The sequence below is a fragment of the Poecilia reticulata genome, linkage group LG8 (assembly GCF_000633615.1).
Source record: "Poecilia reticulata strain Guanapo linkage group LG8, Guppy_female_1.0+MT, whole genome shotgun sequence".
NCBI classification, from domain to species: domain Eukaryota; kingdom Metazoa; phylum Chordata; class Actinopteri; order Cyprinodontiformes; family Poeciliidae; genus Poecilia; species Poecilia reticulata.
The window spans coordinates 26,649,983-26,668,962 of record NC_024338.1 but is presented as its reverse complement, the minus strand read 5'-3'; the positions used below and the strand labels follow the sequence as shown (position 1 = coordinate 26,668,962).

Here is an 18,980-nt window from a genome sequence, read left to right as displayed (position 1 = left end):
ATTTTGAAACATTATCTGTCCCACTTTTTTGTTGTATGTATTTTACCATCCACGTAGTTGCTACTGAAAAAAATACACCTTCTACCAAAACATCTAAGACAATTTTTAGTTGCTCAGTGACATTGCTCAGTGAGCTTTAACTGCACAATTTCCAAACCTCACTAAAATCTAATTTGTTTGGGTTGTAATTCCATTCACAAAGCTTTACCTAATGATAAGCAAACACTAAAAGAATAACTTCCAGATACCACAACATCCTTCAGAGGACTTTGTTGATAACAGATTTTTTTTTAGTTCTTTAGTTTTCTTTTTTTTTGTCAGAATTAAAATTTTCAGATCACCAAAGAGTTATTATTATGAGACAAAAATGTACTATTAAATAAATAAAATCATTTTTTCACTTGATAAATGCATTCTGCATGTGGTTCCACCATAAATTGTATAACATAAAATATCCCCCCAAAAAACATTGAGATCGACTTTCTGTGTACACCGTTTTTGTTTGTTTTTTAGTAAAATAACTAAAAAAACAATAACAACAACTTAATAACTGGAGGAGATTTGCAACCTTTTCATTTATATGTGACATTTTAGAATAGTCATTTGATTTAAAGGTTTATCCACACATTCATATTTGCCTGTGATTGTCATGTAAGATCTTTTTTTAAGTTAGCAAAACAAAAATAGAAAAAAATATATACTAGAAAAATGAACGGCTCGATATCATAAAAAGTTGATGCAGTGGCATTTTAAATTGGAAATCGTAATATGAGGATAAAAAGTATTAGATGACATTGACCTGTTGTCAAGCATGTGTTCCCAAGCATATAGCATGACGAACAGCCGTTCTGGATGCTGATTGGCTCCGATGGTCATGTGGGTGTGGTTAAAGGAAACGAGGAAGTGGCGATTCTCACTGTAATAACAAAAGTCGTAATGTATGTAAATATGATAGACTGTGGCATTTAAATGGCCAGCTGAGTCAGATTCATACAAAACAATTTAAATGCCCTGTTCGTCTTTCTGTTGCGCCATAAACAGAAATTAAAGATGTAAATCTTATCGTAGACTGTTTATTAATTGTGCGTGGGAAGATGGGGTAGTTTTATATTATATGATAATGCATTTCATCTGTATTTTGTGTTATGAAATTGTTTAGTTTTGTGAGGATTTCATATTTGTGACCGTTTCTATGAGTTCATGAAGCCTGTAGGGCCAGGTATTTGTGCTACGTGTGCGTGTTGAAAGGTTGACACCCCGCATTGATATCTTTACTTCAAGCTCCAGTGAACAAGTAAGTAATCCAAGTAGTCATTTTTCTGCGTGGGAAATACGTGACTTGATGCAACAGGATTATATTTAGTTTTTCTGAGAGGTGCAGACTCAGTTTTAGGCTCCCATGCCTGTTGGGCTATTGTGTGGATGGATATAAAGCCGCACGGGGGGGAGGAGGAGAGGGCGAGTAGATAAGAGGGAGAAGTGGTTTATTGGCTGGCTGCTGCCACTAAACCCTATTTTTTTTTCAACAAGAAAACAAGAGGACTTGTCGTTTGTGTTACAGGCCGTAAAGCAACAACATCGCAACCCCGGGAACAACGGGAGAGGACATGATAATCGTGGATCGGGCCCGTATTTCTATTCTGCAGCGCCTACGCCGAGCTCATTGAGTCGGTAGCCAACGTCCGACATGGGGAAGGAGGTAAACGGTGTTTCACGGAGCCGGTTTGAGGTGAGTTAACCTCGCATGTTGACTGACAGTCGGCGACACAGACACGACCGAGCTGTTAGAAGCATTAGCATGCGGTTCCGAACAATGGCTGTCGCTGTAATTATTTTTAAAAACGTCGTTGCAGCTTCCGCAGTCGGTGTTTAGGATTAGGTCAAAAACACTGTTGTTTTTGTTCGGACAACATACAGCCGAGGCCTGGCGTGTCATCTGGCTGGGGACACAGAACGCCGTTTTCCCGTCCAACCTCGTATTTCTTTCTCTGCTAAAGGCTAAACTTGGTGCTTAAAATGTTCACTTCTTTTACGTTTGCGCAGTCAAAACAAAGACAGCGAGGCCAGGGAACACGCCGAAGCGCAACTTTCGTACTTTTAGTCAGGGAATTAGTTTTTATTGTTGTCTTTTAAGCAGCTTTTTCTCTTTATAAACATGTAACACACATATGTATCGCTTTTGTTTGGGCCAACCCGATATTTGTGTACAACTGTGGTCGCGAAAGGGGGGCCTCTGCTTGTGAGTGCTACCCTCAAATACAAACAAATGACTACAAACTGCCTCAATATAACCTGCGTGGAAAGCAGGATGGCCACTTGGAGATGAGGTGCAGAAATTAATCGGAAGTATACCCAGAAACTTTGTTAGCTGAATATTTGGGAGAGATTGGGACATATACCACGTATCTCACCGGTGACATTGACCGGTGTAGCCTGAGCAGTTGATGTTGTTTAATCCCCAGCTAGCATGGGATTTGTGTGTGGTTTTATTTATTTTTAACGGCGCAACAGCTGACTGACTACTCAGAAGACTCAGGCCGTTTTACCTTCTGGCCCGACAGCTGCGGCCAATCTGCTAAAGCTAACTGGAATTCGGACAGGAGGAAACCGGAAATGGATTGTGCAGGCCTTCAATATAAAAGTACTTTTGTGAAGCAAAGTTTGAAGAGGATACGCCGGACAATATTTCTTTTACAGATTTACTTCTCTAACCCTTTCTGGACTTTCATTGTTGTGTGTGTGTGTGTGTGCTTTTTTTTCAAATTGATTGCAAAATGAGTACATGTTAATTTACCAAAATAAACATAAACCTATTTATCCATTGCATACATGCCCCTTATCATTTCATGGTCTTCAGTGGGAGTAGAACAAGAGGGGAGACACAAGCTGTATAAGTCACTGTCCCTAAATTACCTACGGACAATTTAGCAATACTAATAAAGCTAACTTTGATGTTTTTGACCTGTGGGAGGAAGTTGGAGTACCCGAAGAAAACCCATGCATGCACCAGGAGAACAAGCAGACTCCACGCAGAAAGACCCTGGCTCTATATTTTTCACACTCTATTCTGCCTTCATACACAAACCATTGTGTAACTTTTTTTGTACTTAAACCAATGCCTATCCATTTGTTTCTAGATTGGTTATGTCTGAAATTATTGCGATGAAAAGTAAGAAGATCATTGTTTTTGAGGATTAAAGTTACTTTAAAAACAAACAAAAAAAAGTCATCCTCTGCATTTATTTTATTGTGATCCCTGTTTTGCTTTTTGGCTTAAGTAGAATTTAACAGATTATGCTACTCGAGCAATCCAAAATGGTAGATGCTGTTTATTGAAGTCACGTAGCCACATTTTTTAAAATATAGCCAGAGGAATATATAGAAAGTTACTTGTGTGTCTTGCAGCGGGCAGCTATAAGTCATACTTGGAAAATATGGGAACAAAACTACAAGGCAACAGAATAATGTCAAAATAGTTGGGTAGCCTTTAATCAATTAACTTTTTTAGTTATAAGCTTCTTAAGATACTTTATGCGTTAACTAGAGGTCTTCAAGCACTTTCTAATAGTTATGGGCAAACCTTCAAATTATATTGTAAGGTGGAACATTTCTTTCATTTAGTTAATATCTCTAACACTAATGGGCCTCGTTCAAAAATGTAGACGTTTCTCGACTTTTACTTTGAAATGTCACAACGGAAGTCCACCTAAATTCACATCATCAACATAGCCTTTGTGTGGTGGCTCATAACCACAACAACCTAAGCTGCATTTCCAGTCTTGGCCTTCAACACTGAGGCTTCAGTTTTAGGTAAAAATGCCCCCAAAAAGGGACTCGTTTTAACATCGAATTAAAATGAGTCGTAATTTAATTAGAAAACTCAGTGCAGGTCAAATGCTTCCAAAATTATGCCATGAAATAGAAATATGAAGAAATTCAAATACTCTTACAGTATGAACGCAAATTGTATTAAGCCTTCTCTCAAAATTTGTTCATTTATAAATGTACTTTATTCCTGCATTTTGGGCTTGCAGCCTATTCATTAATAACTTCTAAATTAGTTGGGGAAAAAAATGCATTAATGTAATTCCCCATGGTGTGGAGTGTGTCTTTTAAAGCAATGGCAGAATCTGGAAACGGTTCGGGAAGTCATCAAAGAATTGACATGGCAACTAAAAGGTGGTCCTCATTTTGTTGATCTATCAACTTGCTGCCAGGATTTTAGACAAAAGCCCTCCAATAATCATTTTCTTTTTAAGAGTTTTGTCTTATTTCTATCTGTGTATTTATTTTTGTTTTGCGGTAATGGAAGCTTTAGGAGAAACAGGTTTGTTATTGTCGGGATGATTGCAAATAGTTTATAAATCAAAATTGGGTCAACTAGTTACAGGCGAGTTACAGGTATCGGAACATGTGAGTGGTTATGGTGTTTTTAATGCCACAGTTTTCAAATTTTCTCCCCCAAAAACAGATGACACACAAGCTACTATGGTAATTGGGGCTTTATGGAGCTTCGAGCAAAGTTGCACTGACCTTCCCCCACCTGTTGCGAGGCAATGCCAGGCAGAATAATAAAAAAAAAAGAAGCGTTTTAAAACTACAGTTGTCAAGGTACAGTCGACAAATCTGCCAAGTACACGACTGCTCAGGTTGGCTACGTGAGCATATAGACCAATTAGCCAACCAGTACAAGCTTCCTTTAGTCGCAGTGTAATTAGAGCTGAGCAGTAATAATTTATAATATTCTGCATAATTGACACTTGTGCTACCACTGAACTGAACAGTGGTGTTATACATTTTCTAAAGTGTATGTGTCATAACAATACATATTGATAACTTTATAACAAATAGTGATGTGGGTATATTATTTTAACAGCGATTCAAATATGCGTCACTGTTTTGTTTCTGTTTCAAATGTGACACTTAGCTGTGGTATTTTCTACCCAGTAATGTTAAACCGTCAGATTATCATACTGACCAATAGGCTCTATGCAGGGTCCTCTCTAATTGGTTTGTGTTAAGTGAGTTAAAGGGAGCATGCTTCCCTATAAAGGGGTCATAAATATGAGTCTTCTGAAGATACCCAAGTACAAGAATTTGAATTAAAAATGACTGAAAAAGAAATGCATTGCTGCAAAAAGTCCAAATAAATATTGCTCAGCATTTTTTAAAATTACAGGAAAATCTGACTCTTTTTAAGACAAATGTGTAGAAATGAGAAGTAGATCAAGACTTTGCGAAGTATTATATTTTGATTTCTAATTTAACTACGACAGTGCTGTGCAGAAAATCATTTCTGTATTAAACCGCAGAGGCAGTTTGGTCTGTGTGTCTTGTCTATGTAGATTCCTAAACCTAAATTACTTTATTAAGCCACAAATGTTAAACATGTATTACACATTTTTTCTGTTTGAGCCATTTTAAGCAAATGAATAGTACAATATAATGTCTAATTACGGTTCCGTGGCATTTCCTGAAAAATTTCTAAGATATTTCACTGTGCTTCACTGGGTTCCTTAACTGCACGTTGGAGCTTTTCAAGCTTTCTCTCAGACTTGCTTTACAGATTATAGTTGACCAGTGGAGACAGCATAATGCTTGCATTCATGCAGCATTAGGTTCATTTTATGTTAGATTACAAAAGRAGACAGTGTATGCCTGGTAAACAAACATGCACATCTGCCTCCCTGGAAATGGCTCTGGACTATTTGGCCAAAAAAGAAGTACTCTGGAAAAGTGAGCCCTTGCAGCCAGTTTGCCCCAAATCCAAACAGCGAATGTCTGTCACTTCCTTTTCCCTCAAAAATTTTACACGTCTGTGCTGGCAGGCAACCGCTTGTGTAGACAGCTGTGTGTGTGTGCGTGTGTGTGTATGCAGAGTGTGTGTTTATCAGAAAGACATAGAAAGGCTTTGAACCAAAGGCCCACTGGCTCTAACGGTCCAAGCATTAATTTCAACCGGCAGACATCTCAGTTTGTTTTTATTATTTCTGCAGATGAATGGGTTGAACTGCCACAATGTCCAAAGCCATTGTGTGGTTTGGGACGCCCATAATAAAAGCAGCCCACTGTTGGGTGTCGTAAATTATTGCTATTGTTTAAAGGCGGTAAATAAACTTTTAATTTTGTTTTAATTGTTGGATGGCTGATCTGTTTAACTGACAAAATGGCAGATCAGCGCTAAGAAAATGCCTTAGTTTAATGTCTAAGGGAAACCCTGAGTGACGCCCCCTTACCACTGGCACTTTGGTTTGGATTTATTGTTCCCCAAGCCTGAGCTGGGAGTAAGGATTGCTTCATCTGTGGGTGCTCCCAAACATCAGTCTTCCATTCTGCAATCTAGCACAGGCCAGAATTTCTTCCACAAATCAGTAGGGTACCCTTTATTTTTGAGACAATGGGTTTGTAATTGCATCTATAATGTTAATTTACACACAAACGAAGACCGTTTGTGTGCGCGAATTAAAGGGCTTTTATTTGTGGTTTCTCAGCATGCGGTTATTTGTTTGGAAATCCATCAGACGGTTGCAGGAAAAGAGCCGTGAAAGATGCAAGCTGGCTGATTCTGGGGTGAACTCGCAGAACTTGCTGATGTGCAAACTCTTTAGTGTAAACAGAAGAATTGAGATACTGTGCACCAAAAATGATAACATCAAAGCAAAGGCCGTCACAGCTGCTTGTCTGCAAGACAAAGTCCGCTCCTGTTGATTTTCTTAGAGAATCCCAAATATCCATCTTGCGTTCTGCGTTCTTTCCACAATTACTAAAAATTCCCTCTAGATCAACTTCTGCCAATGAATTTGCCCATCAGTGTAGTGGACTTCTTTTTTTAGGGACTAAGTCACTTTGAGACGAGCCGGCAACACTGATATCCTCTCTTTTTTTTTGTTTCAGATGTTCACAAATAGTGACGAGGCAGTCATCAATAAGAAGTTGCCTAAGGAGCTGTTGCTACGGTGAGTGACATTTCAGGACCTTTGAGTCAGCGTATCTGCAGGTTTTGTAAGTTTGGGGGGGGGGGACTGAGATGTAAACTACTAAAATTAAGCCAATGCCACTAAAGCCCCACCTCTTCCTTTCTGCAACCCTTAAGCACCACATTCACAAACACACCCGCACGCTGTGCATTTTGCAATCATATCATGTATGCTCACTGGCCCAACCACCCATTTTCCCTTTTAATACCCAACTTGCTCTGCTCCCCGAATGCTATAAGTGTAATTAAAAACAGATGCCGGTGGCTATAAAACATTTAAATTGATTTCAGACAAAAAAAAAAAAAAGAACTCAAATCCCTTAGTAAACAGAAAATGAACACCATAACTCAACCCTGGTCCATGCCAGACAATCTCGCTGCACTGCGACTCCTTGGCCAGGTGCAGAGCTGCAATTTCTGAAGTTGGCAGATGGTGCTGCGACTTGCTGTTTCCCTACTTCGACCCCAATATGCTTTTAGCTGCATTGCAAGATCCTGTAGATATTTAACTTGGATCCTTTTAGTGTCTTTGTCTTGCTTTTAAGAAAATGAAGCTTTCCCACAGAGAGAGTAAGCAACTACTCTGTGTACATTCAGTGATGTTGGCTGGTTTACTCTCTGCCTGGTGCTGCGGATGCAAGCAGCTGTAGCATTGACCTGAGGGCAACCTAAAATCATCAGACAGTCAAACAGTTATTGGCAGCAAAACAACTGTGTTTAGTGGCTCGGATGAGAAGCAACCCTACATGTGGATTATACAACGATCGTTCATAACTCAGTCCTTACTGTTTCTTTTCCTGAGAGGATTTTTCAACCTGCTTTTAACAGTCAATAGGATTCATAATTGAATGTTTTTGAAAAGGTCATGCAATATTTGTGGCTCTAAACCAATTTTATTTAGGTGGACTCAGGACAAAAAATGTCTCTTTGGATTGTAAAGGTTGCAGACCCTGCTCTAGGATGCCATTCAAGTGTTTTACTAGAATTAGACCTTTCACTATGCCACTTTAATGTTTTTAGTGATTTGTATGCTTTCCATATGCCTTTAATAAAGCTTGCTAATGAAATATAGTGAAGATTAGGTCTTCCAATGAGTTGATATGTATGTAGTTACTCTGCAAAAATAATTTCCCAACATAATTTAAAAACTGAAGCAACAAAATTAGCTAAAGCCAACATTTGTCACTGCCAAAACACTGGCCATGACTGCAGCCTAAAGAAGCATCTTGCAGCCACGGGGACCAGAGTCTTTAAATCGTCCCCGTCTGTCTTCCAGAATCTTTTCCTTTCTGGATGTGGTGACACTCTGTCGATGTGCCCAGGTCTCACGGGTGAGTCTGTGTTCACTGTTACCATATCTGCATGTTTTCTGCTCGTGTAAGTAGTCGGCAGGCGTAGAAGCGATGTCGACTCTTAAAATGTCTGCGTCCGTTTCTTCGCCCTCAGTCYTGGAATGTCCTGGCCTTGGACGGCAGCAACTGGCAGCGAATCGACCTCTTTGATTTTCAGAGGGACATTGAGGTGAGAAAATCCTGAGTTGGTTCCTAATTTACTGGTTATATCACTTAAGATATTACCGAGGAGATAAAATAAGTAATAGGAGTGGCCATATGTGATGGAGTTTTTGTGTTTTGTTGCAGGGTCGGGTGGTGGAGAACATTTCAAAGCGATGTGGGGGCTTCCTTAGAAAATTGAGCCTAAGGGGTTGCCTGGGTGTTGGTGACACCGCCTTGAGGTGAGTTTGCCAGAAACCTAAGCCAATCAAATACTCACTTCAATCTAAACATTACACAGGAAGAATCCGTACTGTGTTTACTGCTATTAAATCGATTTGTCTCTGCAGGACTTTTGCACAGAACTGCAGAAATATTGAGCTACTTAGCTTGAATGGCTGCACCAAGATTACTGACAGGTTTGTGTTTAGCTCATGGAGCAGTGCTGTATCACACTTATTTTTTTTTGAAAATGTAAACATTTTTTCTCTGTCTCTGCAGCACGTGTAATAGTCTCAGTAAGTTCTGTCCAAAGTTAAAGCACCTGGACCTCGCCTCCTGTACCTCAATCACCAACCTGTCTCTTAAAGCTCTCAGGTATGTTGCATCAGTTCTGGGTCAGAATGTACAGAATTACAAACAGCCCTCTTAAAATGTTAAGCCTTTGTGATGTACTGTGGTAAAACTTGGAATCTTTACTCATCTTTTAACGTAACCTATATGCTAAAAAACGTAACTACACAACAAATTAATATGTTATGGGGGTTAATAACATAATAAAGGGCTGTCTTTACCTGTCTTATTACTTTGTTTGAAGCCCCTTTTGATTCAGTTTCAGCTTTAGGTGTTTTATCACCATCCCAGTTCTTGACTTATTTGTTCTCTCTATCAAGGAAAAGTTCTCCAGATGAATCGTTTTGTGATGACACTGTCAGATTTAGATCTGAACTCTATCTGAGCCTTTCCAAGACTTTAATTTTATTAATTGTTTGTTGTATACTTGGACTCATTGTGATGGCATAAAATGAAATCATATATTACCTTTCAGCTGACATCTGAAGGTTGAGCATCTGAACAAACGGATAGTTTATATATTATTCATTATTATCCCCTTAAAACATGTAATTGTCCTCTAAAGAAAAGCAGCCCCTCAACATGATGGTGCCCCCACCATGCTTTATTGCTACTCGGTTTCTTTGGTGATGAACTGTTGTTGTGTCAAATGAATGTGGGGATTGTAGTTCAAAGGTTTAAGTGTGGTTTCTTTAGACCTTAACAGAACTGGGACATTTTACCCAGGTTGAATATTTTCTTTGAAAGAGAAACTTTTTTTTTTTTCCAAGAGAAAAAAAAAATACCTGGAATTTTATCCTCTGTTATCTGCTGTCATTGACTTGCATTTGCAACACCTCATCTCACACCTCTGTCCGTCCTTTAGTGAAGGTTGCCCTTTGCTGGAGCAGCTGAACATTTCCTGGTGTGATCAGGTCACAAAGGATGGCATCCAAGCTCTGGTGCGCTCCTGTCCCGGGCTCAAAGGCCTCTTCCTAAAGGGCTGCACACAGGTACTGCTGGGTGTACTACCAGTTCCTTGTATTGTTTTCTAATTAAAATAAGCAAACAGAATGAGTGACTTCCTGTTCAGCGGAGGAGGTTTTCAGGTACAAGAGATGCTGGTTAGTATTTGCACCAACAGAATGTTGCATGCAGCCATTTTATTAACAGTCAACAACCTTGCATTCAAAAACGGTTCAAGGTGTCACAGATCGCTCTGATGTCAAACAAATTAGACGAATCACTGGCTTCAACGGGATTTGTAAAGAGCGTCATTTAATGACTGAACATCTAAGCATTGATACTTTCTTCCCATAGCTTGAAGATGAGGCTTTGAAGCATATCGGAGCACACTGTCCAGAGCTGGTTACTCTCAACCTGCAGACATGCTCGGTAAGTGCAACAACAAAGACATGATGTTTGTACTGAAATACAAGGAAGATTAGGTTGTTGTAACCTAATAGTTAGTGTTTTAAAGAAACGCTGCACCGATGCTACAAAAAGCTGATCTTATTCACTGAAGACATTCCTTAACGGCTTATGGAACAAGTAGTTTAGCACTTTGTGCTCTTTGCTGCGCAAATACTGCGGGGAAGTTGGGAACTGCTCAATTGTCCTTAGGGGAAATTGCTTTGTTCAGTGTCGTTAAACGAATAAGCTCATTATCTCAAGGTATTTAATGTTTGTTGTCTCTGAATTACTTGCAGTACCGGTCTGGTGCTCAGAAGAAGCAAAGTGACCAAAGTAGTAAAGCATCAATATTCAGGGAGGATTTCTTTCTCTCCTGCAACTTAAGAGTCCCTTGTAAATCTTCATCCAGGTGCAACTCTTTGTCACATTTGCTGTAAAAGTCCTTCTGCTTCCTCCAAGATTCTTTCCAATCATTTATAACTCTTAAGTTCTGAAAGAGTTTTACTCTGGTATGCAAAGGCATCTTTCCTAAATAAAGGTCACGACTCAAGCAAGAGAACTTGCTTGAGTTCAAAGTGTTTGGGTGAGAGTGAGGTACCCAGTGTTTTACGTACTTATTAATGTCATTCTAGCTCATAATTTGGATTAGATGGAGGTCAGACTGCTTAATCTTTCAGTGCAGGAGGCAAGTTCAACTTTCATAGATGCTTGGATACTTGTCAGGTTTATGTTTGGTTAGCTTTTGAATATTAAAAATAGGCCCGTCACGATGACTGTCACACACTTTTATTCTGCACCGTGCTCTTAACATTACCCCTCCTCATAAAAGTACTCAAAATATGTCCAATGTCAAGCTGAATCAATGTGAGTAGTGTTTACAAAAGCTTGCATAAGATATCCTCTGTTTCTGGTGAGCATCTCTCTGTTTGAACCGACTGTCATATGCTCCAGCAGCTGCCTGATGACACTTTTGTTTCACGCATTATGTGACCACTTATAGCCTTTGGTCCCCAGTGTATAAAGGGCAAGCTTATTTCAAATAAATGTGCTAAAATATCCGTCTTTAGTCTCTGTATGCAATGATTCAGCCTAATTTTAGTGTTTTTAGTTTTAGTTTGGCTTATTTTGCCAAATTAAAATGCAGATCAAAAGACATTAAGGAAATTATGAAGTACGATCATATAGAAAAACGTGAAACATAAAAGCACATTTACAAAGTTTTAGTGAGAATTTAAATGGAATGTGTAACAATGCAAATGTGCCATTAAGTAAATTTTAAGTTGAACCCAATTAGTTGTACATCTGCTTTTTATTTATAGTGTTAATCATAGTGGGAATAATGAGATTTCATTCCAAGCCAGAAATTCCATGTAGTCAACTTTTGAATACACTTGTCTTAAGAAAGTGCAGATGTTTTTTTTTTTTTTCAAATTCTGTTGACTTTTATTTATTATTCTGGTTAAACACTTCAACCTTTATATTTTTTAATCTGGCTTCTGCAAAAAAAAAAAAAAAAATGCAGAAACAAATTAAATGCTCTCCTAAACTGAGTTTATGGGCGTAGACAGATTTTACTCTTCACTGCTTGGAAACACAGCAGAGTGTAAAATTGAATGAAAATTTTTAAAGTTTTCTTTTTTTTTTCTTCCTCAAATGAGCAGCAGATCACAGATGATGGCCTCATCATTATTTGTCGGGGTTGCCACCGCCTGCAGTCTCTGTGTGTGTCGGGTTGTGCCAACATTACAGACGCCTTCTTGCACGCCCTGGGACAGAACTGCCTGCGTCTCAGGTACATCTACGTTCTCACCTTTACTGGAAACTTATCAATTAAACACTCGCATAATCTCTATCAAATTATTGCATAATTTCTGTTCATTCTCCCAGAATATTAGAAGTGGCTCGCTGCTCTCAGCTCACAGATGCTGGCTTTACTCCATTAGCAAGGGTGAGTTGTGGTGTTTGCCTAATGCGTGCCAGCAAGACTTTTGTATTTTGAAAATTTTAACTTAAACTGACTTTACATTGAAATCAATAACCATAAAGTATGTCAGATTAATTAAAATGCTTTTTTTTTTTTTTAGAATTGCCATGAACTTGAGAAGATGGATTTAGAAGAATGTGTACAGGTGCATACAAATATTTAAAGTATTGATACTGCAGACATTGTGATGTATAATTTAAACGGCAAGATTTTTTTTGATTTTTGATTTTTTTTTTTTTTTACACACCAGATCACAGATGTAACTTTGATCCAGCTGTCCATTCACTGTCCTCGTCTGCAAGTCCTGGTGAGTCTGTGTTCTCCTCTCCAGCATTGTTTTTGCTCCCATTACATTTGAAATCGCATCTTTCGTTCCTTTTGACTAACCCGTGGCGCCCCTGCGTTCCCTCAGAGTCTGTCTCACTGTGAGCTGATAACGGACGACGGCATCAGACACCTCGGCAGCGGCCCCTGCGCTCACGACCGCCTGGAGGTGATCGAGCTGGACAACTGCCCCCTCATCACAGACGCCTCGCTGGAGCACCTGAAAAGCTGCCACAGTCTGGATCGCATCGAGCTTTATGACTGCCAGCAGATTACCCGCGCAGGCATTAAAAGACTACGGGTAAGCTGTATTGGCTGATGATTCACACGCATGAAATCATATATTACCTTTCAGCTGACATCTGGAGGTTGAGCATCTGAATCATTCACACACATGATTCTGTAAACGTTTGTTTTCTCAAGGCAACGTATGTCTCTTATAGTGTGAGATTGATTTATATTACAGTGTGCACATATGTGATGTTAGGGAATTCTCTGTTCAAATTGATTTTTTGCTTCTCTACTAGAATATAAATGTTTTGCTGCCCAGGTTTTCTGCTTATAAATAACGACAACAAAAATTGTTTTATTGTGACCCTTTTCTTTGTAAGGCAAACTTGACTTCAGTGCCTTGAAAAAGCATCCGCACCTCTTGAACTTTTCCACCTTTTTCACTTTATGAACGCAGACATTAATATATACAGAATGCACAATTATTAAGCAATTCTTATTTTTGAGGATTATTTTTTTATTAATCACAAACGACTGCACAGTGGCGCAGTTGATAGAACTGTTGTCTTGCAGCAAGAAGGTTGTGGGTTCGATTCTCAGCCCCGGTCTTTAAGCATGGAGTTTGCATGTTCTCCCTGTGCATGCGTGGGTTTTCTCCGGTTTCCTCCCACAGTCCAAAAACATGACTGTCAGGTTAATTGGTGTGTCTAAATTGTCCCTAGGTGTGTGTGCATGGTTGTTTGTCCTGTGTSTCTGTGTTGCCCTGCGACAGGCTGGCGACCTGTCCAGGGTGACCCYGCCTYTCGCCCGGAACGTTGGCTGGAGATTAGCACCAGCAACTCTCCCGACCCCACTTATTTACACCCTTGTTCCTTAGTGGAGGGAGTGGAGTGTCTCCACACCCTTGTCACTCCACTAAGGGACAAGGGTGTAAAGAAAATGAATGGATAAATCACAAACGATGCCGCTTTCGCTCAACCTGTAATGCTTATAAACCTGAGATATTCTCAAAACAAAGCCAAAACCTCACATGTACTTTCTATGTGCACAATTATTGCTTATGCGGAATTATTACTTTCACTTTATTATTTAAGTATGAATTACATACAACCCAAAACTTTCCAATAAATGCTCCTAACATTTAAAAAAAACAACAATCGAGTGGCTGTTACGGCCACCGTTCTTTTCAGTAAGTGACAAACCGTCTTTTCATGGAGTCTGTCTGTCAACGATCAACTTTCTGTGCAGCAGCAACTGCAGCCTCCCAGACACTGTTCAGAGAGGTGGACTGTTTTCCTTCACTGGAAATCTGTAAAAAAAAAAAAAAACTTCCATGAGTTGTCAGTTGAGTTCAGGTCAGGTGAGGAAAGTGGCCATTTCATAAGTTTTTGCCATCTTCAGTGCTTCTACTTGCTTACCATGCAAAAATAAAAAGTCCTGCATTAAAGTCATTCTCTTTTTGAAAGATGCGGACTCCTTCTTGTTGAAGAAAGTGTTTTATAAAACTGGAGGAAGGCTCTGGAGATTTTCTTTTTTTGTTTTGCCTTGAACCCGAAAAGGTCCAGCTAGTTTATTTTTAGTAACACCAGCCCATACTCGCCTCCACTTTGCTGGTGTTTGAGTTGATGTGGAGTTTTGTGCCCCTTTGTTTTTTGTTTTCATATCGTTAATCTTCTTGATCTATGGAAGACGAATAGGAAAAAAAAACAACAAACAAAAGAATTCTCTTTTCTAAAAATTCTTGAGTCAGAGTCTTTTTTTTTTTTTTTTTAGTGACCCTAATCGTCTTCTGTCTTGATCAGCAGGAATATTTAATGTTAGCCAAAGTGTATTTTCTTGTACATGCATAACATGGTAGATTTGGTATCAACAGTCACAAATAAAAGTTAGTATTTTGCAAAGGGAACAAAAGCATCACCTGTCAGTTTGTAGCTGACAGGTGATGTTTGTAGTAGGAGAGGTTTCGAGGATGTGCGTGTGTTTTTCTATTTAATTTAGTGATCAGACACTTTAAACTTTTTTCTCTCTTTCTTGGGAGCCCTTCTTTCCCTCTGTAGCTGCTTGTAGCACTTAGTATCAGTCAGTAGCTCATTGGCGGAAGTGAGAACACGCGCTAAATAGTAAAACATTGTTTCACAAAACCTCGAGGCAGATAATTTGACTCCAGGAGTTTTACCCATGTTGTATCTGCCAAGATTTGAAGCACTGAAATGTACAAATCCAAATGGTTGCAGTGTTTTTATTTAGGGGTGCCACAGTAAAGTGGGGTGAATACAAATCCACACCAGACTCTTGATTTTTGACATTGAAAAAAACCCTGTAATTTAATTATTTCATTGAGATTTATTTAAAATGCATTGAGGTTTAGTTGAAACGTGATGCATATGAACATACTCCTCTCTGCCTGGCTCTAGATATCTATAGAAAAGCAGCTCCTAAGAAAAGATCATTTCAGACATGAATTTATCTCGATAATTTTGAAGGGCTTCAGTAATGCATTGACAGGTCTTGTTTTTGTTTTAATCATAAATTAGACTCCGAAGTCTTAATGTTTGTTCTTTTCATTATGCGTCTTGCATAAAGCGGTTGGAGCTAGCTCCAACACTAACATGCTGCTTGCACACTAGTGATTCATGTGATTCAGGTGCATACAGCGACGCTCCATATTTGGAGCAGCAGACTTGTTGCAGTCGTTCCCCCACCAGCAAAGTTTTAAACGTGGAAGGTAATCAGAGGACAGAGAGTTTGTTTAATGTTTTTCCAAACTGAATTTTGATTTCTGACTCACTGCACCGCCCACAAGGAGCTGGTAATCGCAAGCTGGGCTCGTCATCGTTTGATCTCAGGCCTGCCCGCTTGATTTAGATGCGAATCAATCATAGCGGGACGACGCTGGTAAACAGGAGTTTGTTGCCAGTGGAAGACTGACTCAAGTGATGCTCCAATTTTTTTAATTTTTTTTTTCTGAGGCGTTAACAAATTTCCCATTTTTCTTCCTTCCTCTCAGACTCATCTGCCTAACATCAAAGTGCACGCGTACTTCGCTCCTGTCACTCCGCCCCCCTCCGTCGGGGGCAGCCGTCAGAGGTTCTGCCGCTGCTGCATCCTGCTATGATGCAAAGACAAGACCTCCACCCCCGCCCCTCCTCCTGCAAACCTCCCTACTCGGCGTGTTCCTCCCCCAACCCAATGCCACACCGTCTCGTCTTCTAAAGAAAAAGGATACAGGAAACTTCATGCTGGTGTGCCCGCTCTGCTTTCTTCTTTCTCGGAGCTCCAGAGAACGACGGAGAACCAAACGGGATTCAAGATTCTGGATGAACTACTCTGGAAACGGTTTTGAGTCCCAAATCATACACGGTTAACACGAACATCGGTGGGCACATCAGTATTATTAAGAGGGGCTGTGCGAATAACAGCTGTGTTCATCAGTGCTACAAGATTTTCCTTTCAATCAAATGAAGTATGGACAACTCCCCCCTCCACCCTTCCAGTAAAACTGAGGATTTTCACAAAGATCCCCTCCTCCCAGTTTTTTTTCCCCCTGGTTTCGAAGGTCACTCAAAAGCTACCTCTAAACAGGAACTGCACTTGAGTAAGACCGACGTTTGCTGATTTATTTCAAAATAAAAGCAGCAGTGACATAGCTGAAAAACTGCCAACACCTCCAACACACACACACACACACATGCACACACAGCAGCAGAGAGCAATTATTTTTGTTCCTTTTAAGAATATCTGCAGCCATTTGCACCTACAATGAAAAAGAGAAACAATGATCAGACACTTTACTAACACACGCTGGCGCCCACAGCCGTTCTCCTCTCGCCTCTCTCCGTTACAATCAGGCGCTTCAAGATACTGAAGAGAATAGAAACAAAAGTTGAAATATTTTTCTAGAACTCAGACTCACAAGTCGGGACATAAGAAGATGCCAAATGTTGCATGTGACTCCTAGTCCTTTTTTTTTTTTTTTTTTTTAATAAAAAATAAAAAATAAAATAAATAAGTGTAAATATATAGGATTGCAAGTCGAAGCCAGCTAAGAAGCAGCAACAGGACAGTGACGTAAGCTGTGGGTGGAGACATCCACCCATCAGAGGTAGCTCCAGCAAAGTCGGAGCATGCTCGTTTACACACTGATCTGCTGGGGAGTTTAAGCCAGATCTGTCTGATTTGCTGGCCTGTTACAGCTTATGTTAACAACAACAAACTTTTCTTTTTTTTTTTTTTATTTCCCCGAGAAGAAGTGTAAAAATAAGACCCAACATCACTACAGGAATTCAAGCTGAAGGACAATGGAAAGATAAAGCCAACTTAAAAAAAAAACCTCAACAACAATCAATCCTAGATTGTTTACTTTCAGTTAGTTTGAGTTCACTGAGTTGCTTTTTCTTTCGCCTGGAGGACTAAGGAAGCGGTAGTGGTCGAGAGCCTCAGTTCCTCGGAGGCCTTGCAGGGATCCTTCCGGCCGTCCGGGACGAGCGACCCTGAAGCCGCTCCGAGAGAAAGCTGACTGAATCTGAGGCCTGCAGCGGCGGAGCTTCTAAAGGACTTCAGCTCCGTGGCCCTTTGAAGTATTGAAGCCTTTTCTTATGAATCGCCCTGTCCTGCTCTCACACCTGCTTCATTCTATCTCTTTATATAAATGTTTTTTTTTGTTTGTTTTTTTTCCCCCCTCCCCTTCTGGCTGTAATTTCCTCTGAGTTTTTCACTCTCTTTGTTTTGCTGTGGTTTGGATTCTGTCTCCGTTGTGTTTGAAGCCATGAGTCCCGTCTCTACGGAATGATTTTAAGCCTAATTTCCGATCCCGGTTTTGATCTGATGGAGTTTGTTTTCATTAAGTTTGTTACTAAATGTGTAGCATTTGTCCGTGGGAAGTATTGGCATCAGTGCAATCGTACTTTTTTTGTTTTGTTTTTAACTACATATAAGTTGGGGTTAAGGGCGATTATTGCTGAATGTTTTAATCGAGGAGAAGGATCTTATCGCAGCAGAATGATTCTCATTTCCACCCACACGCATTTTTTATTTGCCTTGTTTTAAGAAAAAGAAACCCTTTACTCAATGTTCTCTGCCTAAATGCTTCAAACAAAGCGATAAATAAGGGTATTTGTCACCAATTTAATGTGCATTGCAACAAATTGGCATTTGCCAAATCCAAAATTATGATTCTATTCGGTGCACATTTTTTATTTTATTTTTGGAAGGGGCTTTACGAAAGTATTTGTAAAGAGAGGAGTGTGTAAAGTTTGGAAAAGGTGACAGACTCTGTCTTTGGGCTCCAGAAGACAAGATTTTAATCCGGGATGTAAAACCTGCTTGTCCTCAAGTTCACCAGTGCAGCTAATAGCGACGTGCTTTCAACCTGCTCCTGAACGTTTCATGTGTATTAAAGAATATGTCATTTGATGCTTCAAACAAAAAAAACAAAAAAAAAAAGAAGAGAGAAAAACACTACAAGTTCCACCTTGAACTTATGTTTCCAGAGCAGTATCAAACTCTTATCTTTATATCTGCGCTCTAGGTCCCCTGGTTTACATGGAAGTTGGAGCCATCACGCTCCGGTTCTGTTCGTCTAATGCACGTTTTGTCCTAAACACTGGAGTCAGGTTAAGGAGAAAGGCAGAAGAAGCTGAATCAACAGTGTCTGTGTCGGAGGCAGAAGATTTGACACCTGAGAAATATAAAAAAACAAAAAAAGAAAAACGGGAGTTTTGGAAGTGACTGTAGTTCATATATTTACTGTAAATCTTTTCCTTTTTTCTTTCTTTTTTTTATAATTAACCAATATAAAGAAATATGTACGTATGAATAAATATATACCTATATTATTAAGACTTGTGTTTTTATTTTAGGTTTGTCATTGTTGACAGTAGGTGGCAGCAGAGATCAGGTTATAAATGCTGATTCCATCATTGCACAGTTAACACGAACATCGGAGTCATTATGCGTCTGCAAAATGCCAAACATCTAATAATTCAGGGTTTTTTTTTAAAACCCCCAG

General features: G+C 39.6%; 1 protein-coding gene across 1 annotated transcript; it reads left to right on the top strand.

Moving 5' to 3' along the window:
- The first annotated feature begins 1,003 nt into the window (after positions 1 to 1,003).
- fbxl20 (F-box and leucine-rich repeat protein 20) lies at positions 1,004 to 18,807 on the top strand. The gene is made up of 16 exons (XM_008417081.2): positions 1,004 to 1,294; positions 1,562 to 1,729; positions 6,895 to 6,956; positions 8,253 to 8,307; positions 8,423 to 8,497; positions 8,617 to 8,711; positions 8,820 to 8,888; positions 8,971 to 9,066; positions 9,908 to 10,034; positions 10,342 to 10,416; positions 12,096 to 12,226; positions 12,322 to 12,382; positions 12,519 to 12,563; positions 12,669 to 12,725; positions 12,831 to 13,043; positions 15,981 to 18,807. Exons 2-16 carry the CDS (start codon positions 1,688 to 1,690, stop codon positions 16,086 to 16,088), a joined length of 1,311 nt encoding a protein of 436 aa, XP_008415303.1. The 5' UTR covers positions 1,004 to 1,294; positions 1,562 to 1,687; the 3' UTR covers positions 16,089 to 18,807.
- The last annotated feature ends 173 nt before the right edge of the window (positions 18,808 to 18,980 follow it).